Here is a 27,233-nt window from a genome sequence, read left to right as displayed (position 1 = left end):
TTTTTTTTTTAAGAAAGTCGCATTAAAAACAGGAATTATAAGGACAAGAAATGTTCTCCTAATTAAAGAATAAAAACCTTGGATATACTATTTTTTTTTCATGATGGTGTCATCTATATCTACCCTACTCAGTGTTATATGAGGCTGGTTAAATAAATCCTACCTACATGACGGTTGATACTGTGGATAAAAATAAATGTAAAGGAAACTACAACTGTAAGCTATCTTACACTTCATGCTCTGCAATGTAAATGAGTGCAGTCCAAATTATCTCTACTGAGGGAAGCAACAGGCAGCACATAAATGCAAACAACCTTCATTAGACACATTGTCATGAGTATATTAATCATGTCAAGAAGCATTGCTGGAGTTTCCTTCAGCACAATTTAACATACCTTACTTTATTAGGATGCACTTAATTTCACCATGTTTTCTCCTCATTATCATTTATGATGACCAATTAAAATGTTTGTATCTGCCTCTAGGCAAATTACTTCTGTAATTTCAGTAGCTGAAATCACCGCTCATCCAACACTTGCCATCTACTTCCATCAGTGTAATATCTTCATATCTTTATTTGCCCAGCCTATATTAGCATTTTAAAAAGAAAAAGCTTACTTGGATTGGATATTTACATGTAAAATCAGAATTTTTTTTTTTTTTTTTACAGTGGAGACAGTAAAGAGTGAATATTTCTTTCCCCTCAGTTGCCCTCTGTCACATAGTCTTCATGATTCTTCCTTGAAATGATGACCATCATTCATAATTAAAGAAAACAATCATAGAATCATAGAATGCTTTGGGTTGGCAGGGACCTGAAACATCATCTAGTTCCAACCTCCTGCCATGGGCAGGGCTGCTGTCTTCTAGATCAAGAAGATGCCCTGTGTACTCTTCTTACAACGGGCTCAAAGTTGCATGCAGTTTAAATTTCACTTCCTTTGTTCAAAGGATGCGATAATTTCAAGTACATGGCAGTTTCACTTCTTTTCTCCTCCCAATGTCTCCGTACCATAGTCCAGCCAAGAGCTTTTCAAACAGTAACAAGACGTGTCTCCCCATCCATCATGTTTCCAACATTTATAAATAAGATCAAACTACTTTTCATATTGTTGCAAACAAACACAAGGGTGTGATTTCTTCTCAACCTCCCACGACAAAACTGTGAGCAGTTCATCTGTTATTTTTTAACTTCACGTATATTAAGATGAGACTGAGATACCTGAGACGGTAGCTGGAAATTCTGATTACACAGCATGTTGACCTTTGCAGCGGCACTCGCTGCAACCAGAGATGGCTGAGCAATGCCTGGGATCATCAAGCCGCTCGTGGACTCCTTCTGTGCATTACTTAGGCTCCTAGAATTAAAGATATATGGCCAGCTCCTCAAAAGGTGTCAACTTCAAAGCAATGGAATTTGGTTTATTTTCAAAAGAACAGTATGCATTCTTATTTTCGTAACGTTACTTTGACCTTATAGTAATGACTTCCAAATAAATGCTGATAAGCGTAGAGATAAAGAAATCAGTTCGAAGACGCTGCTGCCTTTTAGAACAATTATAATTTCATTAAAATAGGAACATAACTTAAAGATAGATTTTATTCTCTTTGATGATTTACTCATGCAAACTGCACATAAAAGAAAACAGTACAGTTTGTGAACATGTCAAATGTAAAGACCCCAAATGCTAAGTACAGAATTAGTGTGACATACGTCTCCAAACAGAATCCATGGTAGTACGGCTAATAGCTGTTGTCTATTTGCAGAACACAGATTTTAATGGTTCTTTTTCCAGCCCCACTGTTAAACTCATTAACTGTTTACATGTCTCCTATACACTTATGAAGACTTATTTTACAAGCGTGATAGTTGTTATTAAAAAACTTCACTTATATAAATACGATTTAAAAAGCCTTTGTGTTTAGGAGAGCAAATTATAGCGCGATCAGTAAGGCCTTGCCTAGTCCACCAAAACTACAATGAAAAGTGACTGTATAGCTTTCCTGCAGAATTCACATTTTGTGCCTTTGCAATTCATTTCCTTCTCACAAGATGTCCATTGTATGTTACCATCCCGGAAATGATCAATAACTCATTGTTTATTCCTGAAATTGGGAAAGTAAGACTTCTAAACACATGAGGGTATCAACTCAACTTCCTTAGTTTACAATACAAAATATTTAGAATCCTTGTTATTTGCATGCTTAAAGCCCTGCATTGATATATATATGACCTAGATATCTCTTGTCCAGTTTCATTATAGTACGGTTGTATATATATTGTAGAAATCATTATTTTCCTGTGGATCAATTACATTTTTTAGATTTTAAACTGAATCAAATAGAAATCTGATGGCACTGACACTTAAAAACACGTAGTATAGTGTGGAGAAGGAAGAGCAAATGAACTACACAACCCATTATAAATGCATTAAATCTTTGTTATATACATAATGGAATCCTGCTTTACTGCCAGTTGCTACTATGCATCTGTTTTTGCTATTATACAAAGTTTTCCCACCTGAAAGCACACATCTATATTTTTTTAAACAACTTAATCTATTGTAAAATATTGTACTGTATTTTGAACATGAATACAGAATCAAAATAGATAATGGCACATTTAAAAAACTCAATATCCTACAGATGATTGGATAATGAGAAAAAGTGTACCTACAATCATTTCATCAGAAACAAACTACATCATGGAATGTTAGTTATCCAAGTTTGCACAGTAAATAACATTTTAAAACTGCAATCACCTATCAGCCAGCATCACATTGAAGGCATCTTTAAACATTCAAGCAAAAGACTGCTGGCATTAACTACTGAACCATTCTCACGCACACACCACACACACCACATTATAATTACATTGTTTCCAAGATACGGTAGATACTGATTTTTTTTTTTCCACAAGAAAGGTATCAAAATTTTTGCTACTAAAAGATGACAGTGCTTACACAAGAATTAAGTACAAGTTAGCTTGCAAATACAAGACAATGACAAAAAAAAGTCTTGAGTTGTCTGAAGGATTTTAGGCTTTTCTGGCATCCAAACCCATGAGTAAACTCAGTCTGCGACTCAAAAATCCACAAAATATCATCCCACTTTGGAATACTAAGTATTCCATACTTGATAACCCCGTACTTGACAATATGCCTACTGGTTTCAGCCAAACAACAAAGGGTAGTTATAGATACCTACGCTTAATGGAGAAACAAAGCTCTCCTCCCCTCGTAATGAAAGTGTTGGAGGGGGAAAAAAAACACCTGACAAATTAAAAAAAAAATCTATTTAGTAATGATCCTCATTTAGGACAGGTATGTGCATAAGAGTACTGTATCTCATATACTGTACTGGCCCTATTAAACAAATTAAAAACCCAACGGTTAAAAAGCCAACCAAAATGCTATACATAAAATAACCCAAACATTTTTCTCCCAATGTTCTTCCTCTCATAATGTGCAAAACAACAAAAAGGCAAAAAGACTAAAAGCAAATTTACTGTTACTGTCTTTCTCTTGCCTAGTGCTTTATGACCTTGCTCATGTTACAAAGTCAATAGGGACTATGCAGAACTTTGGTATAAAATGTCACATAATATTACTATCACAGTCTGGGGGATGAACTTTAGTAACTCACCCCTATGTTTGTTGAAATAATACCAGATTAAAAATGAAATAAACCACATTGTACTGTACATACACTTTACACATTAAGCACAAAAATAACTAGTAAACCTAACACTTAAGAGAAAAAAAAAAAGTCTTTTACAAAGAGACTTGTAACTGGTGTTCTGTCTCACCTTCACCTGCCAATCGTTAAAGCCAAATTCAGGTTTGAATTTTAAAACCGAGTAAAATTTTAAGCTACAATTTCTCCTAGCTGGAGACTGGTCTTTCGTTGATTTCCCTTTAAAGTCACAAACGAATACCTAAGAAAAGGATGCAACCGAGTTCCTAATCAACTCCCCGAGGGCTGCGCCTGGGAGGGCGGCACCACACCGACCTGGGGAAGCCCGGGCTCCGAGCTCTGGTCCGCCAGCTGCGTGAGCACTGAGGTGGCCACCGCCTCTGCCTTGGAAGTGGAGCTTACACCGTTGGAAGTGCTGACGGAGCTGTGCTGAATAGCTTCCGTGTGTGGGCTGCTTGGCACTGAGATGTCTTCTGAACTGTCATCTTTATCTGCAGCTTCAGAAGAGAAACTGGTTTAGTTTTCTTTCCCCTTGTAACACAAAACCACTTCCCACGCGACAGCAGTCCCCTCCTAAACAATTAGCATTCATGGTATCACTTAGCACAGCAAATTGCAAAACAATCTCATTTTCATTACCTTTCTCTCTCTCTTTTTTTTTTTAAATACTACTTCATAAGCAAAGACATGGATTGCATTATAGAGTATTCAGCAAACAAGAACACTTGCACATCTTCAAAACCATGATTAATGCCATCTGATTTCCCACCTAGTAAATGAACTGTTGGGTATGGCGCTTGTGTCGTGTCAGTAAGAAGTCCCAATAGACTGGAAGAGCTAACACGTCTGCTGCTGCTGTATGAATTGGCTTTACATTTTTAACAGCTGCCATTTACTTCGTTTGCTCAGTAGTCAAGAGACTGGTTTTGTGATCAATGACCATGAATATCCTCTCTGAAAAAGGTGGCATTTATAATCTCATACGTTAGACAACATTTCCACAAGTTTTCAGACCTCATTCTTTTACCATATTAAAGGTCAGTGACTTCTTTAGTGCACAGACGTCTCTCATTAGGATTTAAAACGATTTTTAAAAGTTCTAATATCTTTAGAAGTATTTATTCTTAGTATCTTTAAGAATAATTCACTTTGACTGAAGTGAACTTGCCATACAGTTGCTTCATTTTTATCTCATGACAGAGGGTAAAGATTCAAAAAGTTCTCACTATGCAAAATTAGAACTTACAAAGTGAGCATGATTTAAATTGTCTCTCACACAGATGTCCTAGCCATGCCAAAATTATCCTTCTTTTCTCCAGAATTTCAAGTTAGCCAAGACCCTATGCAAACACCATCAAATAAAAAGCTGAGTTAAAGACTAGAAATCAGAAAGAAAATAAATCTACCGTTGTTCACACTTTCAACTTGGAGTGAAGATCAACTTTAATTTTAACTCTTCTGTACCACCTTGTGCTACTTATGGTAATGGGAGGATGGTTGGACCAGATGATCTTGTAGGTCCTTTCAAACCTTGTGATTCTATGATTCTATACAAAGTTGAGCTACACAGGGTAGAAGAGATGGGAAAAGATGACACTGACAGTAAAAGATACCATAGCCTCATTACCATACGAAACCAGGATAACAGCAGTAACTAAAATGAAAACAAGGCATGAAAAAACAATGAAGAAGTTTATGATGCACTGGGGTTTATATGACGTAGTAGAAAATTCAGTAAATTAGCAAGGCAAGTCCAGAGCATAAACATCTTTGAAGCAACGCTATGCATACTAAGAACCCACTCCTCACCACTGCTTATTATCGACCGCTATCAGAAAAGAACGGTAAGGTCAAAGAAGATATGTTAGTAAGTAAAACAGCTGTATTCCTTTCCAGGAACTACTGCCTGGTTGATGAACAAGGAGACAATTTCTCTTATACTCCTGCTACAAGTGCAAGTTCATAAACATTCGAAAGCATCATAAAGTTCTTAATCACAAGGTTACCTATTTTTACAGATGGTGTTTTTTTCTTTTCCAGAAATGGATCTTTCAAACGTCCAAAGCATTAGATAGATAATATTGAGGTACATCTGCTGACAATTACTACATCGTAAGATTACATGGCAACTGAATACAGCACGAAGAGAATTATAGTGCTTCTGAAATGTGTGCACTATCTTTAGTAAGATTTGTCCATGCAAGAAAAGGAAGAGCGCCAATTCAGTTCACGCAGTTCAACAGGATTTAATCTTTACAACAACTAGCTGGGACTTGCAGGATCTGATACGAAAACAAATAAAAAGGAACACATGCAAACTCCCTTAAAAACAGGAAGGAATTTTAGTGTGACCTCCCGAAAAACACTGAACTACTAGTTACGAGAGCAGCACGTTTTTCCCTCCAGACAGAATGAAACAGCCATGAGTACACCTGTAGGATAAAGTCCCCCCACTATCACACCTGATACTCCCCTTGAGACTTGTTTCTTCTATGAATCTCAACCTTCCAATCATCTTTTCTTTTTTGCTGATCCCTGATTTTCTTGGTGGCAGAATCCTCCTTATCCTCAAAAAAAAGATGAGATTTAAATGCTGCAAGCCAGAGACAGAGAATGAAGATGATCATCTTTCAGTCAGAGAGAAGATCTTCCATTGTTCTGTAGCTTTTAATATATATGCCCTTAATGCAAAATAAACGTTCGTAATAGCATCACAACTGCAAAGAACATGAAGAGTTGACTTTCTGATTTTGGTTGGAAGATGATCTTAACTGCAATGGAAGAACCAGTTAGGGTAATACTTATGACCACCACTGTACAACAGAAACTTCGGTATAGTTGAGAAGATGAATATACTGTGGTGAAGAGATAGAAGGATGTCATTCAGATATTTTCAGACGTTGCGGTTGTGGCAAGGAGCTTACAACAGTCAGATGACTGTGTGAGATACAGACCTAACACTTGTTTATAGTAATGACTTCGACTGGAGGTGTAAGCCCTTGCAGTAGCTACAGAACAGTACTTTGCAATGAGGTGCTACCCTGAAGAATAGCTTTTATTCCTTTCATAGTTCTAAGTTAATAGGAAGAGCAGTCAAAAACTGAACACAGAAGTCCATTTGAAGAACCAAAACAAAGCAAGAAAATTTATGCAATGAATACAGAGTGTCCTTAAAGTAACCTCATTACAAAGGTGATTTGTCATCTTCAGCTCAAAGATGGATAACTAAGAAACAGACTTTCAGAAGAACAATAGAAAAATAAATTAAATTCAGACAGATTTCCCCCCCATCACTTCTCCGTAAACTGGAGATTTTTCTTGCACAGGGTTGAAATTCAAGGATGCAACTGATACATAACAAAATCATAATGTAGATAACAATGTAGAAGAGAGCCTGGACTTCTTAATGTCTCCCCGGGTTTTGCCTCAAACCAAGGAAAATGCAAGATCCAAAGTAGAAGTGAATCTACAGAAATAACATTTGCTGCATGTTACAAGGTTTAAACTTCACAGACCTACATCACATGTGCATTCCTTAAGGGTACACAGTTCCTAGACAGGCTGACTCACAAAGAGGAGCAATTATTTTGGTAATGGACCGCAAGGTGGGCTGGACTGAGCTACAGACAAAACCAAATAGAACAAGGAGAAGACTTACAAGGATATATAAAGCACCTTTGTACAGTAATCAAAACTTGCTATTATTTACTTCTTACCATTGCTTACAGGCAGCCATCAGCAACATAAGCAAAGAGGGAGTTGCAACTTCAGAATAAAAACCCAAACGATATTTCCCATATCCAGATCTAGTCCTCTGATAATCTCTAGGAAGGAAACCTCAAGGTAATTGTCAGCTACAGAGGGACTACAGAGGAACTCACTGGAAAACTATCATTTCTAAACTTGAGTTTTCTGCATCACTGCAAAGGCATATTCACAGTTTACTGAAGGATTGTTCCTACAGGCTGTTTTGTGTAGGCAACATCTGAGTAGTCTGGGTTATCCAAGGTCAGAAACTAGTTAGTCACCTACTTTTTCTTTAAAAGTAACTTGAAAAAGAACATAAACAAAAATTTCATTTAATACCACCTGCCTTACAGTCCCTATTTATCTTCTTTTACATTCAGTTTTGTATAACTGCTCTTGAAGATTATGCCATCCTTTTGAAATATATCTGAAACTTTTCTTTCCTCCAACAGGAATTTTGACATTTTATTTTCACAAGTTTTAACCTTTCTGCTTCAAGACCAGAAAAAGTAAAATAGAAAATATCTGCATGTTGCAGAAAACTTTTAGAAATAATCTGGTTTTGAAGAAGTAAAAGAAGCATCATCATAATAATTCTTTATTTTTTTTTCCTGACCTCTTGTTTTTTGAAGTAGGCACAGGACTTTTTAAATAATGAAAATATGACTTCAAGAACAATTTTCAGAGAAGGATTATCTTCACTGTTACCCTTTCCTCACTTGCCCTGAGGCAAAAAGGAAAAAATGTGCCTGGAAAATCCAAAGGATCTTATAAGATATGTAAGTGGGTGTCAAAAACATCCTGTGAAGCAATAGGTTATTTCTGCCTATACTGCATCATAAGTGAAACCCTATTAGATTGTGGGCCTAACTGTTAAAATACAGTCTCCCTGATATAAAGTAGCACCATCTAAGCGTTGCACAATACTCAGCACTGCAGGAGCACTGTAATCAGGTGTCTTCAGTTTCTTCCACAGAGGTACTGTTAAACCACTCAATACATTCTTAAGCAATCGAACTTACATGACTCCACGTACGTAATATGTTTATTTAAAAATACTTTGTCAACCCTGTTTTCATGAACATGTATGTTAGCTGAAACTATTTTTCCACCCATAAATTATACTGTGGGTAAATCAGTTAGCCAACATGTTTTCCTAACAGTATTCACACGAAGATGATGTGACAACATTCTGTCAGAGGGATGTCATTACAACCATCCTTTGTGCTGAATGCTGGCTTTCAAAAAAATTAAAACACACAACTGAAGTAAGACAAACAAAAAAAATCCAAAAGAATGTGAGTGAGCTATGCTGCCTGTCTTTGTCCTATTATTAGTTTTTTTCTGAAGTGTAGTCTTTTTCCACTGATTATTGTTGTAGTACATATTCATTTTGTTTTCTTTAGTAAATCAGGAATCTTATAATCCTTTTTCAGAGGGCAGAAAACATACAGCATTACTAAAAAGTCTGTCATCAGTATTTCAAGAAAGAAATCCTTAGCATCTAATTAGCTCGCCAGTTTAAGACTTATATTCCCGAATTTACATCAAAAATATTTCAACATGTACGCTTAAAACATCAAAATTGAAGAAACCTACAGTTGCTGCTCTTTTTGGGGTTTGGGGGAGGGGATTGTTAGGTTGTTTTTTTTTTTTTTTTTCCCCAGAACATCTTTCATGCATAATGTTATCCCCTAGTAGCTTCTGTATGAAATTATGGTGTGCTGTCAGATGGGAGCCATAATGGCCTCATCCCTGCAGCAATCATTGTTAATATAAACCCCAAACATATTTCCATACTGCTCCAATTTGCTCCAAGATGCTATTTTCTGTCTTGTCAAAATGACTGGAGATCAAAGGACCAAGATTTATAAGCTCAAAACTGACAAAATCAGTATTCTAAATATACGTGGCAAGAGAGAGTTGCTAAATCTCCTGAATCTTTTAAATTAAAAAATATTGCCCATTCTGATGAAACTGCTTACAATGACTACAAGTAAAGATGGTGGCCATTAAGTTTTATCGCAAGCACCTGAGGATCTGTTTGCATGCAATACAAAATGTTCCTTTATTCTCCTGAATTACTGACACTGGCAAATTAAAATGAAGTGGCTACATATGGCAGAAACAATCTTCACATTTACAAATATCCTGAAATATCACTAAATCATAAAAACGAAAGCTGTGGGTTATATATTATGAATGTTGCCTAATGCATTCCCGGCTCAGTTATTTGTAACAAATTTGTGTACAATGGACAAAATTGGCCATTTATTCTACAGCAGCAGCAGCTGGTTCTGGCACTGCGTATCATATCCAAAAATGAAGTTACGAGTCAGGAAAGCATAATTAACCTTTAAAATGCTGGAAGGATAAAAATCAAATGAGCAACTTTCAGTAAAAATGTGTATTAGAAAATAAACGCTAACTGAAGCACTTGGTATTCCCTTTTTAAAATACCCCGTTAAAAGAGGTTGTTTAACGTGGAAATCAAAACAACCTAGAAGATATTGTACAGTAGGAGGCACAAACCTGCATCTGATTACTTTAACGGCTTGACTGATCCTGGATGTTATGGTAAACGAGGACAGCTGTTGTATTACCTTTTCTGAAATCTCATTACGATAAAGAAAAAACCCACGAGGACCTTTCTCTGTACACGGTTAAGATAAAGCACACAAAAATGCTTTATCATGTGCTCTTAATACTTTAATTATATTTTCCAAAGCAAGTGCAGTAGCCTACAGTTCATATATGCTAATTACCATATGCATTTATTAAACCAACATAAAACCCTCAATGATATACAACAATTCAACTGAGAGGACTTAAAATATATATTCCTGAATAGTCCATATTCATTCCTGCCTTATAATAACCTTTGAGATTAAAAAAAAAAATCTTCAGTGTAATATTAGAACCGCACTTCTTATTTTTAATGTTGATTCAGTTCACTTAGGCAGTATTTCACTGACGCAGACTAAGGCTATAGGTAATGGAACATTACTCACTATGATAGCCAGATTTCTTCTGCATGGCGGTTACAGGGCAATCTTTATGAGCCAGAAGAAGCTGTTTCAGCTGTGCCACTTCATTTCTCAGCAGGGTGACTTCATTCTAAAGGAGAAGAAAGTTATGTACTTTACCAGGCTCAAACTACACGCATTTTGAAGGTAAGTATTCAGTTTTATAGGATTTTCAGTTGTTCATTTAAGAGTAAATGAAATACAAGAATTTTCCATTCGGTGTATGTATAGCAAAAATGTATGCATTTCTTTCATCTTACAATACTCAAATCTTATCTGAAGCTTGACTAACTTTACTTGATGATTTTCTTAAATTAGGAAACACTTTCATGGAAAATACAACATGTTATTCAGTTTGCAGATGCAGAGTCTACATATATTCTCATTCACATGATCCAGCTACTGTAAGACTCTCCTACTGAGTTTTACGAATTCTCATCAGAGTAAATCCACCTTTAGCTACTCACATTCAACAGATGCCACAGTCAATAATACATGTATTTTTTTTTTTAAGTAAGCCTATGCCGCATTGATTTTGGGAACTATATTTGTACTTGGACTTCAAAAGTCTCACGTAATGGAAAATAATCTAGAAACTGTCTGTTGTTTTTCACATCTCCCCTTAACAATCACGTATAAACCAAGTATTGTAGGAAGGAATAATTAAGAATGATGACAAAACCTGAAGTGTCAGTCTATACTGCTGAAGTGGAGCGTAATCTAGGAGACAGCACTTGCAGAATCTAGTGAGAGCGCTCGTTTTCCCAGGCTGTCCCTTTCTACTACTGGGTGACCTTGAAGAAGGTCATTTTTCTTCTTTGTGCTTCAATTTCCCCATTTGTAAGATGGAGGACAATGATACTTACCTTCCCTGTAAAAGAACTTGATATCTATGAATGAGAAACAGTACATAACTACATTGACACTCCAAATTAAGAACAGTGTGGCATGGTGAGAGATTGATTTTCACTTAGAACATTAGAAAAACCGGTAGGTATCTACAGACTCCGGTTATCTGCAATGCTTTATGAGCCTCACACCCTGATATGTGATATCTTGTCAGGGGTTAGTTTATTTTAAATGTAAGTGCTTTTCACTGATGTGAAATACTTGGAGTTATTTAAACCATACAAATCCGCGCACATCAGTAAAATATATATTACCCATGAATGCACATGTTTATACATTTGGAAGCAACTTAAAGAAAAGCAAACATAGGAAAATTAGATGACAAATAAAATTATGTGGGAAAGAAAACCCATGCAAACGTTGATCTGTCCATGTAAGCTAAGGCACTCCAGTCAGAAGAGGAGATTCTAAAATAAGGAAAACATATTCAAGAATAGAATTTATTTGGTGTACTTACACCAGGCAATGTAATTTAAAAATACTGTAGCTAAAATGTCAGATTTGTATGACACGGCTTTTCTTTATGCCCTCTCCCTCAAATTCAAAGACCAATTTTAAATCTACAAAATCTTCTTTAAAAAATTAGTAAGGACTAATTTTCTGTTCAGTCATTTCACTGTGCCAAATATCCTTTGCAGAATTTTTAAAACAAAAAGAAGAGCTGAAAGAGAGAAATTTGACTTCACTGATGTTTCTAATAAAAAAAAAGAACTGTGATTTCAAAGAAAAAGCTTACAATGAAAAAAGAAAAAAACACAACACCTACTAAAGCTCTACCATCTGGAATTGTATGTCCTGAAATCCTGGGCTGTTAAGAGAGCACTCTATTTGTGCCTCCAGCTTTCAGTTCTCTTAGTTCACCATGTTATTTACTGAGGATCCATGTGTCTGGATGCCAAGCAGGCAGCTGCACAGAATTGATACAGAAAAGTGCTGATGCAGTTTTGAGACATTTCTTGATAATGTAAAGCAGCAGCAATGTCCAAGAACATGAATCATACTTCTGTTAGTTTAAAGGAACGTTGGCAAAATAAATGATCAAACCAGGAAAAAGTATTCAGAAAGTTTCTACTTTCATCTCCCCCATTTAAGGAAGCATTTTATACATAAACAGTGTATATAAAAATGAAGCAGCTGTTTACCAGCGTAAATAAATCTAGTATTCATGAAAAAGAGTTGAAAAGGCAGTGCCTTGCTAAAAGAAATGAAAAAAAGCAAAGACTTTATTTTAAAGCAGATTAAAAAAAAAAAAAGAGTTCCTATACTAAATTAATAACTTGAGGCATACTCCCTGAAAACATAGCTAGCACTGTTAGTAACATCAACACTGAGCCAATAGCATCATATTCCATTTACAAACCATTCCCAAAAGTAGAAGAGAATAAGTCCCAGACACACTTGGTATGTGGAATATGAAGGAAAGACAAATCAATAGCTGCCATTTACATGCTACTAGTAAGAGCCACTTTGGACTGATAATAAAAGCAGGTTGTTAGAATCAACTTCTATATACCTTGCAGTTTTCTTATCATGCATCTGACAATATGACATCCTTCCAGCTCTTTCAAAATATATTAACCTCAGGTCATGTTAACAGGTGGTCTTTATGGAAAATAGGCTAACAAGAAGAAACACACAGAACAAACAATTCAACAGTTGGCACGAAGAAAGACTGAGACTTCTTGCACACTGAAGATGAACAGCCCCCTTCATTTATCAAGTCAAGAGCAGGTATGAGTGTTTCTTTAAACAAGCATGAAATATACCTCATATACTACCTTGAAGAATTTTTATGTTTACACATTTCAAAAGCATGCTAACATGGGAAAGCAGGATTGGGGAGGAAAGCACATCTATTTCCACCTGTATTCCATTTCTCAAAAGATATTTTCCCTTCTGTACGTCACGGTATATTGCACTGTGTACAATATGTTCTTCTGCATCTGCCTATTTTCCCTGCATTCAAAACGCATGTGTAACAATGGGACCAGATTAACCCTTACTAAGCAGGGTGCTGGGCAGCATTTGTGAGGTATATTTACCAGGCCTACTGCCCGAGACAGGCAGACGTGGCACTTTTGGGGATAATGGATTGTGCATTTATTTTTTACATAGCCTTCCTAAAGCAGCTTCTGTAGCACTAGTACAAACCACCAACTGCTGATAATGGACATCTCCTAAAGCTCAAAAAGACCTCCTAAGGAAGACAGACTATTCTTCTACTACACAGAGGTAACACAAACTCACTAATTCTTCGTCCTCTGAAGTTTTTCAAGTGATAGGGACCAAATAGGACACATGCTATGGACTTTGGTATCACTGAGATACCTCTCAGCAGCCACTGGGCACACATCGTCAGTAGCTCCTTAAGAACGTGTTACATAGCATACCATATTCAGGCCAGGCACAGAGGCAAAACAACAAGGTATAACAAGTCTCAGATCATTAAATGAGTCAACATATGAGTAGAAAGCACAAAAAGAAAATAATAAATATATTTCAAAAGGTTGGAAGCATGAAATAACATACGTAGCCCATAGTATAGATTGATAAAGGCCAATCTAATAAATGTTATTGACATGATTTCACTGAAATCTTCGTTTCAGTAAAAAAAGCTTGAATAAATTACATTCTCATACACAAATTCATCTCCAGAAAGCTGAAAACTGGAACAAAAGAATATGTATCAACCAACTATAGCTCTTCAAATCTGTATGTGGTGTTAGAGAGCTCCCAGTTTTAAAAACGACATTTACTTAAGAATCTCTCACACAAAGATAACATCAAAACTACTGTGTTGAAAGAAGTTGAAAGTGTTATGTGAAGCACTGCAATGCAATTTCTAGTCATTTTGGTATTAACCTAATTTTGTAATTATGACATCTCAGCAGGTCACTTAGATATTAAACAAGCACTACTAAACCCTACCACTCAGTCCATAAAGCTGTACTAAGGCAGAACTCCAAATGTAACAAGTTCACTATCAAATATAACGTAAGTAACCATGGGTCATTTCTGCTCACTATGCTGATGAGCTGTGTTAGATTATTAAATAAAATATTACTTCAGGATGGCCGAATGCTTTCACATAACAGTTTATTTCTCTGACATTCAACACTCTTCAAATCAGTCTGTTCTTCACAGTTAACAGTTTCACTTTTGGCAAAGTAAGGAATTGCTTTTTCTTGAATTATTACAGAATTACTGCTTGGAAATCTGGAAATGTTCTGGATTCCAGATATGTAAACAAATAGTTAAAAACCACAATCAAGATTTAGATGTGACTATAGGTCTAAGCAATGCACACAAATAAATACAACAATATTTTACATGGGCAGCCACAGTTACACTAATAGTTTAGGAGACATTAAGATCACTGACAAAATCCTAGGATGAAATATGCTTTAGCATTTGCCATAAAACAAAGTGTAAAACTTGATTTCATTTCTGACTTCAGATTCTATTCTCATTCTTAATTTTATTTCTACCAAGAACCACATCGTGCTACAAACAGCTATTAAGAAAAACTGCAGCTCTTAAAGAAGAGAAAACCTGTGGCCTTCTCAATGAGACAAAGCTTTTTAATTTTTTTTTCCTGTACCATTACTGCTGCTATGGGGCACTTCATCATCATCAGGTAGTATATTTGCATGCCTTTATATGGATGTGTTATTTTTATTAACATATCTGCAAACAAGTCTGATTCTACACTTTATCTGTTATATGGATGTTTGAACGTGCACAGAACAAAACTAGGATTGCTGTAATAAACAGAAGACTACTATGTTATTCTGTACTAATGTCACTCTTATAGCAGCAGCTACAGTAAATAAGGTGTGTGTGCATATATACGTAGCTGTATGACAACTTTCATTATTGGTTTCGAACCATGACAATTTATTACCAATGTAAACATGGTACTTTCACAGCTTTCAACTATAAAAATGGACATGTACAAGTTAAAGGTAGTTCATATCTTACCAAAAACCATTTTCATTAAGAAAACTAAAATACAGCCAATTGTTTTTGTTCTTTGTTTTTCTTCCTATAAGAAAAATATACTATACCTTCACTTGTTTCTTGGATTCTTTAACCTATAGTGCTACATGTCATTTTGCAATTAATGGATTTACAGTGAGGGCTATGACTACATGAAAGTCAAGTCCTCAGGTTGTGAACAGGTATGAGAAGATTATGCATTTGCAAGTAATTTAAGCAATGCTATGATGTCAGGTAGTGATTCTAGAATGAATAATAATTTCACATTATGTGCTTAGCTCTGAATTTCTTATATTTCACAGTCGAAGATGCTGAGAATTTTTAAAGACAGAGTAGATATATTTTTTTATTTTTAGGAAAAATTTCTTTAAGGTTGGACAAACACTGGAACAGGCTTTGTAGTGAGTGCTCCATGCCTGTCAATGTTCAAGAAGCATTTGGATAATACCATCAATAAGGTGCTTTGGTCTCAATTGGACTCAATGACCTTTGTGGATCCCTTCTAAATGCACTGTTCTATTCTAGTCAGGAAACTGGAGGTGGCCAATACTTTTAAAGTGTTGATTACAAGATAGAACATGCTCTAGTATTCTGTTGGTTGAGCTGGGACATCTTCATTGGTAGCACCAAACGAGAGTTTTAATAGGAAAGATCTGTGAATTTGACTCACTGAACAACTCTAAGGAAACAAGGTAAAGTTCAAAATATCAGTACTTTTTATTACATTTTCTAAACAAATGCTTCATTTAGAAAACAACATCAAGCTTTCCTTTCCATAATTCTTAAAATGACACTTTCAGACTTTTTATTTTGAAACAATACTTCCTGCCAATTCTTGTGTGCTGTGGTAGAAGATGAAGAAAGTATATTTTAGCAGTAGTAGCAATTTAAATGAAAGGGTCATGGATTGTTTAAGGGGGAAAAAATGCATCAACGTGACAATTTTCCAATGACTGGTAACCTCTGATTGTGTGGAGAAATAACTGGTAATATATATACACTAGACTACCCTCTTACAGTATACATCTCACCCTCTAAGAGTTATGCACACTGGGAGAGCAGTGTGGTGAAATTTGCACTGACACTGCCTGTGCTGTACCTGTTCTGTGTACAAAAGAGGCCTTCAGTTTCCAGTGATGTCAATCTGGCACCTTTCACGAGCACTACATTCACTTTAAAGGAAAAAACAGTGAAGTTAAAAAGAACCAAAGGAAATAAAAGCAAACGTTATTTAAATAACTCAGACTGTGATAGAAATCTATAAGTCCAAAGCATTTTTTAAGGTAAGGCTATTAAGCCTTTACTCCAACATATCAAGTCACTTAGTATCACTGTCTGGAAGTTATTTAAAATGGAACAAGGGACAAATGGGAATCATCCTAAGTTTACCCATCTTAAAATCGGAACACTCTTTTATATTCTTACTTTGCTGAAATACGCAATTCAATACGGGATTTTCAATTCTGACCTGAGATATCATTTAGAAGTATTTTACATTTCAGATGTTATGCCAAGTTTAAGTTCCATTGATGCAGAATCACTGTTCAAGAGTCATTTAATCATTTTTACTTGGAATAAGAAGTATACCTGTAACTGGCCATTTAGCGAGCTCAGGTCCTCAGCCTTCTTCTCCAATGACTGTACCCAGACCTTCCGTTTCTGTCGGCATCTGGAAGCAGCAGCTCGGTTTCGCTCAAGAAACTTCCTTCGTTTTTCATCAGGGTCTTCATTAGCAGCTCTTCTTCGCCGACCACCTGTATTTGGTGTTTGTTGTGTAGGCTGAGCTGGTGATGCCTGAAAACAGCAAGAAGTATTGAAGAAGTTATCAGTGTAATAATCTTAAGTTTTTAAGAGCACTAGGAAACAACCCTAAAACACACTGAAGTCTTATGATAAACCTTGCATTTGTCTCACTGGCCTTCTCTTTAGGGACAGTGACTGCTTTCCACTGTCATCTATAAATATTTCCTTAAGAAACTGCTTCTCCGACAGCTTTTTTAGAAGCAGAACGGCAGTTGTCCAGGATTCGCCTTTGGAAATAATTCTTCCAGCAGCACTTCCAGTCTGACTTGGAACTTTTGTTCCTTAGTTTCCTGTTTTCACCTGCCACCCCACAGGAAGACTACCACTTCTAACCTCACTAACCTCCTTTCAGTGCTCAGAAAGACACAGTACTGAAACGCTTCTTGTGGAAGCCCAAAAAGGATCCTTAAAGCAATTAACACAAGTGTTACCCTTGATGCAGCTAAAAAGTTCAGAAGAGCGCTTATGATATGAATTACAGTAGACAGATGTAATATAAATGCAAAATAAAGTAAGCTGTTCTTTTTGATTATATATAAACCAGCAGTATAATTCTCAGTTCCTACAAAAATTCCTGTTAGCACACTCCAGAAATCAGGAGTTAGTTTTTAATCTAAACAGGCAGATAATGCCTATTTTGAAATTATCATCTTGAATAATGCATTTTAGAAAGAGCATCATTATAAACATCTCATTACTACATAAATATTGATATGACAGCAAAACACATACAGGACAGACATAGCAATCTGGCAAAATTACATGTAATCATCTAGAAAAAGCAGTCTGCTCCATAACTATATATGTATCTAATAAGATGTTGCCAGCATTGCAGCAGAGCAGTCCATTTCTCCCTCAAACTTATAGCTCTGAGAGTATTCCACAGTACTTGTTAGCATCTGCTTTGTGAACCAACAGTAAAGAAAGAAGTTTTTATGTCACAAGGAATGGGGCAAGAAATAGATTTCCACTTGGTTGTCCTACCGGTGTTTCAGTTGTTGAAGTTGCAGGTTGCTGTAGTGATTGTGGTCGCGGCTCTTCTGACTGAGTCCTAACCAACCCACTCGGATGTCCCTTGGCAGTATCTCCATTTGTTACCTGAGGGTGCTGCTGGGTCAAGGCTGCTTTCAGTCTCTGAAAGAAAACAAAACTTCTTTTTCCCCTCAACATAATGGAAATACTATAACATAATTACATAATCACATGGTAAGTTGAGGACTTATGAACGGTTTACATTAGTTAGTTCCACTCCACCTGGCAAACAGGAACTCCACCTCTATCACTACTGGATTTTTTCACTTGTTTTTCACAGGCTTTCACCAGCAATCTAGACGTATATCTACTTGCAATCATAACTTCGTGTAATCATCATAACATCTCAGAAAGGACCATAAGCTGCATGAAGAAATAAACAAAAAACCTCCCTGGTGATGAACAGTTCCCATAAAGAGATGACTTGAAAGTCATGAAGAAATAGTTGTTGAAACTGGTGTTGTATTACACTTGCAGTGACATATTCAGAGCCAGGAATACTGGTATAGTACTCAGCTGCAATACGTAGGTCTGAAGCTGGCTAATATATTTCCATTTTGAGTCTTTATTTTAAATGTATACAATTTCATAACAGTAACAATTTTCTCACATTCCTTATGCCAAACACATTTGTGTATAATATTAAGAACATTTAGTTATTATCTTTTTAATTAACTCTTGTATCAAGGTGGTTTGGAATATGAAGTAAGTATTTATAAAGTACTAATTATTAAGAAAAAGTCTCAAAAATGCTGGAGCTAGGCTGCATTTGGTCAGTCCAAAAAAGCAAAGGATTTTGCATCCTTTCATGCAGACGGATGCTCCATATCAGCTATCATACAGTATACAACGCCTCTCAGGATTAAGTCATTGGAATATAGTGATAGCTCTCTTCTTCCTTGATAGGATTTTCTGACTCCTACTTTACATTTAAGCAACAGATGGCAGATCCACCTCTGCCAAAACTGCAAAAAATCTCTGTGATACGGCTAATTGACCCTCTATATAGTAGATCATAGCCTCTAACCACCAACAGTAGACATCCTGTTTGAAGACTATACAGAAAACTGAGAAGGATGAGAAACTCCTAACATTCCTTTGCTGGCTTGCTATTAAAGAAGCTTCAGTCCGTGACTTCTCTTTACCACCAGAGTAAGTTTCTTTAGTAGTCTCTTCAATAGGAACTGCTCTATAAAGAATGTGACAGCACACATCACCCTACGTAGGGACCGCTCAAGTTCCAAATGCACTTCTCAAGAACAAAAAAGTAAGCGATCCCCTACAGCTCGGTATGGACATTCTTCGTATACCTTTATACATTATTCCATCAGATAAATGGTTGGATTCTAACAGCCTACTTCTGGCTGATAATCCATGGACTGGAATCATTAAGTGGGACTTTTCAAGTACTTCCATCTTTTTAAGAATACATGAAGAATACACTAGCAAAATGTGAGTTAAAACATTCAAAAGCTTTACACTGCAAAACTAACAGTTGCACACAAATTCCCTATGGATTGTGGTAGCTTCGAATTACAAAAAATCTGACTTTTGAATTATTAACTAAAGAGTCTTAACAACAAACAGAGCCAACCTACAGAAACACAGAGACAGGAAGTTTTGGGCTGGAATGATTTTTTGTGGTAAAATTACTGAGATAAGATGCCAGTTTGTCTACAGATCTGTCAAAACTTCCTTAATGCTGGTTGGTATTTAGCATAGATTGGAAAAGGGAACAGACTGAACACGATGCGTGTAACTCATAATGACGCAGGCTTTGGGGCACGATGATGCCATTTTTAAAGGTAACATGCCCACAATTTTTAGTATGTATACAGTACTCCGAAAATCCTAAGGCCTTAGGTAGTTCTTAGGTAGTTTTTAACTTCTTTACAATAGTAAACTGACAACTTGTATGTTCCTAATTCACCTTGGAAACACAAGCTATCAAAAAAACCTCACTCTGTGTCTCCACCCAGTTAAACAAGAACAGAATGGCCCAAGTACTTTCTAATTGATTCTAATTGAGCTACTAAAACAAACTCCATGATGTAATTATAAAAATAAAAATGTTGATTTGATGATCTTCTTAATCAAACCACTACATCAGGATACTGAGGGTCCCATCCAACCTGGCCTTGCCCACCTCTAGAGATGGGGCATTCACAGCTTCGCTGGGCAAACTGTTCCAGGCGTTACCATCCATTAATAACTATTCAACCACAACATAGTAACTTACCATACAGAGGCATTCTCCTCTTCCACTGTGATCAGATTTCATCCAACTCAACTGTCTGGATATGTAAGTTCAACAACAACAAGCTAAATTCTAGTGCTTATGGCAGTGTAGCATAAACACTTAAATAGTATGTGAATGGCCAGTATGCCTGTTCAATTCTGTTTGTGGCTGTATGAGCAAACTTTGATGTAAGCATCCACCACAAAAAAAAACCCCAGAAAACTCTGTGAACTGTTAGAAATGCTTTGCAGCGCTCACATAAAGCCAGCTAGTTAAGTAAGTTTCACTTAGCATATCCACTTCTCTAGTGAAAGACTGGCTAAGTTCAGAAAATTTGGGAGATTAAATAAAAGTAATTAGTATTTGGGTGGGTTTTGACTTCCGTTGTTTGCTTTTTTGCTGTTTTTTCACATAAGGCAAATAACTTATTGTCTAGGTTCATACTGTAACTCTTCATTTCTGTGTTACAGACATACTCACGAAGTTAAACTATCACATTAGTATGTTGTCTATTTAATTTGAAAATGGACAAAGTAAAGTAAATACTAAATTACTACTTAAACACATAAGCATAGGGATATACAAATAAAGCAGGGCTTTCTATATTGTAATGCTAACATTAAATTATTATTGTTTTGTATGTTTGTAAGTAAGTAAATTTCTTTTTAAAATTACATTGTTAAATCAAATCAGAGGCTTTTGGGAAAAGAAATGCAAAATCATTGGCTTTGGCTTTATATCACAGTTTCAAAGTTGAAATAATAGTTATGATTAGAACTGTCAAAAAAGTGAGAAATAACATGAAAAGTATTATTACACATTCTCCCAAGGATATCCAATTTAAGCATTTCGTATCTCAGAAGGTAATGCTGGAACAGAACACTGTGGATGTTGTACTTCCTGTGAATAGTGAGACATCAAAGACTATGGGAATCTTGGGAATCTCAGTTTGAAAATTCCAGTATATTGAAACAAATATTAGCATAAATATACATCAGCATTAACGTGTGGGAAAAGTTGATAAAAAAAACTGGGTTTAACATTTTTTTCTTATTAGGGGCAACCCAAAAGTGGTATTTTCAAATAACTAAGTAGCTTTTAAAGTCTTCATTAGCGCAAGGTTTTATTGTTCATGGATAACTTTGAAAACAAATCCTCACCACATTTGTCAAAATTTGGTAGGACTAGATCATTCCATCATGAGCTCACGGAAACAAGATACTATTCTCCAGAAACAATTCATGAAAAACTCAGATCCATATTTCATATCTGCCACAAAAGCTCATCAGAGTAATAACCCTCCTTCTCCTGGGTGTTATCCTACCATCTGCTGCTCTATTACTTATCTTTATTTTGCAACTAATTAACAGCATAATCTTCTAAATTCAGCAAGTTAATTATCATTATTGTGGTCTTTGCAGCATCATCAGTCCTTATGAAGACTTGTCTCTCCACCCCCAGAGAACATATGAAAATGAAGTAGGTTGTGAGAGGGTCTGTTTCTTTAGAGTAGGCTCATTAGGTGTTTGCTGATTAGCTCGGCATGCAGAGAGACAGGTCAGAAGAATTCTGCTGAACACAGGGTCCCATGCCGGGCTCAAGCAAGTTAATGCAGGCTTCTGAACATTTGCCAAGCTGCCCTGTCAATTCTCAGTAGAAGCCTCCTGCAGAAAGCCCACTGGCCGCCCACTGTGTGCAAGGTATTTCTCAGTTTGTGACAAAAGATTTTACATGGGAAGGGGGAGGAGGCAGAGGGATCGTTCAGTGTAAAAGTTAGAACAACTTTTTGTTCACTGAGAAACTTCTGCAACCCGTGCAGAAGGGTACGAGCATTACGTTTGCAGCCACAATCCACACACACTCAGGAAAAAGGGATGCATTACAACTAGGAACAGCTCCCGGCTCAGATTTAATCTCTGCAGCATACAGTTTCAAATCTTTTCACAAACACATCAGAAGCAACTATGCAGGACTTAGAATTACGAATTCTTATCATAGAATGGTCTGCGTTGGAAGGAACCTTTAAGCACCATCTTGTTAACTCCTGAGCACCCTTTACCTGAGAAGCTTGTTTTTGTAACAGCTATTACATATAATTCTAATCCTCCCTAAAATATTACAAGGCTAATCTGTACATTTTATTTTACTAAACTATGTAGCATTTAGTTTCCTCAGCACAACAAATATGAAATCATGCCATCAAAGTGGACAATTTATATTAAGTGCGCTGCAGAAATGTAAAACCCATTTTCATTCGTACTGTCACTCCCAGTACATTTACAAGGATGCATTCAGAAGAATACCAGCGGAAGACAAAAGGTTGTGCTTGAATGAAATCTCTAGTCATATCTCAATCAATTCTGCAAGCAACAAGAGTTAGGGGTTCCAATCATATTCCAAACTGCAGTAACAGTGCTTGCTACTGGTGTGAATGGAACATGTGTTTGCTACAGTAAAATAAAAATGCAATCCAATTGCATACAATTATCTCGTAGCACTGAAACATATATAGCATTATATATGTAACAATGTATAGGTTTCAGTGATCAAGCAGACAAGTAAGACTGTACTTAACACATTCTTCGTCCACTAAATTTTAGCTGTTTGAGTTGAGAACAGTATGCAACAAGGTCACCAACTGTAAGGATGTGGATCATTACATAGACAATATAACATTTTTGTCTCATGGCTTTTATCTTATCTGCTTTGCAGTTGTATTACTTGTAGTTGGTTGATTTTCTACTGTTGCTATTTCACTCAGTGAACCTGTTTTCATACGTGGCTGTCCCTCCATAGAATTCATATGCTTATTTAATGCCCAGCAACTTTAACAGAGAGAACAGTGCTCTCAAAGTGATGACTCAGTAACTCTCTTCACACGAAAAATCAGAACTGTCATTCTGAAGGACTCTGGTATCAGATTGAAAACTTTTATCAAATATAGTTCAGATTATCGTGCACTAAGCTGGGACACGGCAATACAAAGAGAGCCCACTTGGAAACTGACTTTGAAAAGCTGTCCATTTCTGGGGTGGAGAGGGGGAGTTACTCAGCAACTGTATTAGGTCTCTTAAGGGTTATATCTCCTAAGACAGCTGAAGGAAAACCTTAATTGTGCTCCAGGAAGGCATCCTACGCCCATTATGAAACAAGACTTCTTCAAGTTATATTAGTCTTTAGCTTTTAGAAATCAGAAACTCAACTTGTTTTTACCGTAGTTCACTCATGATTTTATACAAATAAATGTATGATGTTGTATATACAATTTGATATATGCAGCTCATAAGTAGTTCATCAAAATAGATATTCATCAAATAATAAGAAAATTTGCATGTTTTACATCAATCAGTAGAAATTAAGTTAAATAATAAATTTTAGGTTAATATTTAAATACCAAACCTCTACAATCATTAAAAATAACAAAAACACAAATACAAAAATATATTTTTTAAAGCTCAAAGTTCTCACCTTCATTTTAAGGAAAAAATACAGATATCCGTAACAGTAGCCTTTTGTAAACATTTAAGAGAGAAATGAAGAATTGAGATGAGGAATGAAATCAGAGCACAACACGCTTCCTGATCGTACTCTAACATATCTCAGCTCCTTGAAACGCCATGCAAAAAAAAAAAGAATGGCAGAAATGACCTCAGTAAAGAAAGGCACAAAGTAAAAATGAAGGGAAGCGCCTGGTTCCCACCTTGCTTTGTGCCAAGTATTTAATCTAAAACGTACAGAGTTGTGTCTGCTACGCGAGACAGCTCTGTACTTGGTATAGTTCTGCGATACAAGGCTATCGCATCTTCATGTGAAAAAGCTGCTTCTAACATTTCTGCAAGAATTTAACCCAGAATCCCTGAAGCAGGTAGATCTGCCTTAAGAAAACCTCACAATAGCATCGTCATACATATGGACAGTAGAAAAAAGCAGACTACTGCATTAGGAAACCAAGGTCTTTTAAATAAATGATTTAAACAATTATGGCCAAAAGCGTACACGACAAAACCCTCTGGAGTTGCATTAAACACATGAACTCCCGTTCTACAACTCATGGCTTTTATCTTATCTGCTTTGCAACTCACACATTGTAAAACTTACCTTAATATCTGCAGAGCAGATGCAATATTAGTTAGACATCTGAGCATTTAGTTTTTTAAAATATGTGCTACATATTGTGTACCTACATTTTGTAATGCAGTATGAAAAAATATCTGAGACTGCAATATTTGTCTGTAAAGAACAAAAAAACCTCCAACTAATAAATAATTTAAAAAGAAAAAACCCAACAGATAAGAGAATTGCAAAGATCTATAAAAAACCTGACTCCTATGTCCTGATTGCTGAGAGAGCAACATCACAGCTGTCCCCCTTCATTCAGTATTGCATTTAAAATACAGTAAGAATATCAGGCTGACAGGCTTCATCCCAGAGAAGTGGATACAGTACAAAAAAGATGCAGGAACTGTTCCCTGTCTTCTGCTTATTTAAGCATACCAGTAAGTCCATAAATTGCAGTCTACTGTTAGTAGATGAAACATACATCATTTGATCAGTTATAAAATTTAACTCAATAGAAAAGCTTATATTTCACCTTCCAGTAGAACTACCAATAAAGTAAAAAGAAAACAAGTAGTTGTAAAAATAGGTATTTAAGAATTCTTGTGGCTTAGCCCGGAACACAAATGAAAAGGAAAACTGATACCATACCTTTGAAGGATTTGGTCTGTTGCAAGCAAAATAATTTTTAAGAGATACAGGAAAAAATTAAAATAAAAGTACTTGGCATCACAAAAAGTTTGGATTTTTAAAATTAAATGGAACTTTTCAGTTAATAAACCATAATGTATCTGTCAACAATGCATCACATGGCATAGTAAGTTTGTCTTCCTTTTGTAAGCTTTTCTGCATCAACGTTAAAATTCTCATTAAGTTGCCTTTACTTGAGGAGTGATAAGAAATTAAGGTTTTTATTTTTGTGAGTAGGCACTACATAAAAGTAAATGAGCATAAGAAATATACATAATTCTGATATTCTTGAATTCTGCTCATGCTTTGTATTAGGAAACAAGGAAAGAAAGAAGAAATAACTGCAAATATACTTTTTACAGGCTCATTTAAAAAAAAGATAGGCAATCACTGAAGTGCATATATTAGCTAAATTCTAACGAGAAGACTAATGAGACTGTTAAATTTTAAGTCTAATGATCTTTGTTTTTCTTTGCATCCAAGAGATTGCTTCTTCCTGTGTGAGATCAAAATGTTCACTACATACGTGTATTTTCTTCCCTGCTTTAAAGCTTCATAAGGACAGATCACTCAAGAGTAATCTCCTTAAGAACCTAATTTCCTGCCCAACAGTAAGAAATACATATTAGGTAATAATTTATCCTTATTTCACAAAGCAAAACTTAAAACTTGAGTCTCCTACTAACTATAAATTTCCAATATCTGTGGGGAAAAACAAATCTCATTTACACTTTTTTACCTTCTTCTCTACTATATTTAAGATAAAATTCATCCCATCAGACCTGGTTACACTGAAGTTATTACCAGGCCTGGGGCCCCCATCACAAGAAAGAAGAAGAGCTGTTGAAGCAGGTAGAGAATAGGACACAAAGATTAACAGAGGGCCGGAGTACTTTTCCTTCTAAGAGAGGTTGAGGGAGCTTGGTTTGTTCAGCATGGAAAAGAGTATTCAAGTTATTAAAGGGAGCTTATAAACAGAGGGAAAGCAACTTTTTACATGGTCTGATGTAGTAAGTCAAGGGCAAATTCTTTAACCAAAAAGAAGGCAGATTTAGGTTAGATGTTATGAAGAAATTCTTTACTGAGAGGGTGGTACAAGAGGCTGCCCAGAGCGGTTCTGCATGCCCCATCCTTGGAGGTGTCCAAGGCCAGGTTGGATAGGGGCCTGGGCTCTGATCTGGTGGGTAGTGACCCCGCCCACATATGGAATCGAATGGGCTTTAAGATCCCTTCCCAGCCAAACAATTCTGTGATTCCATGATTCCATTCCTAGAGGGATAAGGATGCACGGAAAGAGACTTTTAACCTTTCTGTCCCTCCCTACACGGCTTTAATGAAACTGAAAGGATAACATGACAGAACTAGGAAAAGTTTGGGAAGAGAGAATGGGTAAGAAAAGGCAAAGAGAAATAAGACAAAAAATGTTAAGATAATCCTCCCACTCAACAATATTGCTGTACAAAATACAAAAAAAAATGTAGCAGGTGTTCTTGATTCTTTTTAGTTCCTCAAAAGAGGAATACTACTTCACAAGACAAAAGCAACTCGCATTTCTGTTGATACCTATGTAAGTGGGTTCATTATGTTAAATAATATGTTTTTAAAACAGTTGGGGCAGTAAGATAAGCCAGAAAAAACAGCAAAGCAACTGATGTTTTTTTTTTAAGTTAATTCAAACTACCACCATAACATGATAACTAATTTTTTTCTTTTTAAATCTTAGCCTGTTTTACTCACAACTTCCCCACATAATACTCCCTTAACACAACAGCCCACACACATCAGAAAACACACAATACAACTTCTTAAGTATGTCAGTAATGCAGATCACCAAAAAAAATTGTCAACTGGGCTATATTTGAGATTCTGAAAACACTGTTAATGCAACGCTTTCTTTTCCTAGTCTTTTTTTTTTCTTAAACCAAGAAACATCACATCTTTTATGAAGAACTACATTCTGCTTCTCTGAAGGTGATGTTCACCACTGACAAGCTACTATACCTGTCTTTCTTCGAACTACTAACATTTCCTATCCT

The 27,233-nt window shown here is 36.0% G+C and overlaps 1 protein-coding gene across 18 annotated transcripts in view; it reads right to left on the bottom strand.

Moving 5' to 3' along the window:
* ATF2 (activating transcription factor 2) overlaps positions 1-27,233 on the bottom strand; it is a 51,746-nt gene continuing 24,513 nt past the window's right edge. For 7 of the 18 annotated variants that reach the window (XM_046943426.1, XM_046943433.1, XM_046943437.1 and 4 more), the window contains 4 exons: positions 18,165-18,314; positions 16,965-17,171; positions 10,455-10,560; positions 1,543-4,193 (listed from right to left, as the gene is read on the bottom strand). In XM_046943426.1, the coding sequence (XP_046799382.1) occupies positions 3,967-4,193; positions 10,455-10,560; positions 16,965-17,171; positions 18,165-18,314 (690 nt within the window). In that variant the 3' untranslated portion in view covers positions 1,543-3,966. Of the gene's footprint in view, positions 4,194-10,454; positions 10,561-16,964; positions 17,172-18,164; positions 18,315-27,233 lie in introns of all 18 variants that reach the window. The other 11 variants (XM_046943431.1, XM_046943430.1, XM_046943429.1 and 8 more) reach the window with 2 other exon arrangements.

This window comes from Gallus gallus, chromosome 7 (genome assembly GCF_016699485.2).
Source record: "Gallus gallus isolate bGalGal1 chromosome 7, bGalGal1.mat.broiler.GRCg7b, whole genome shotgun sequence".
Lineage (NCBI taxonomy): Eukaryota > Metazoa > Chordata > Aves > Galliformes > Phasianidae > Gallus > Gallus gallus.
The sequence above is the reverse complement of the archived record's forward strand: the minus strand, read 5'-3'. Positions and strand labels throughout refer to the sequence as shown.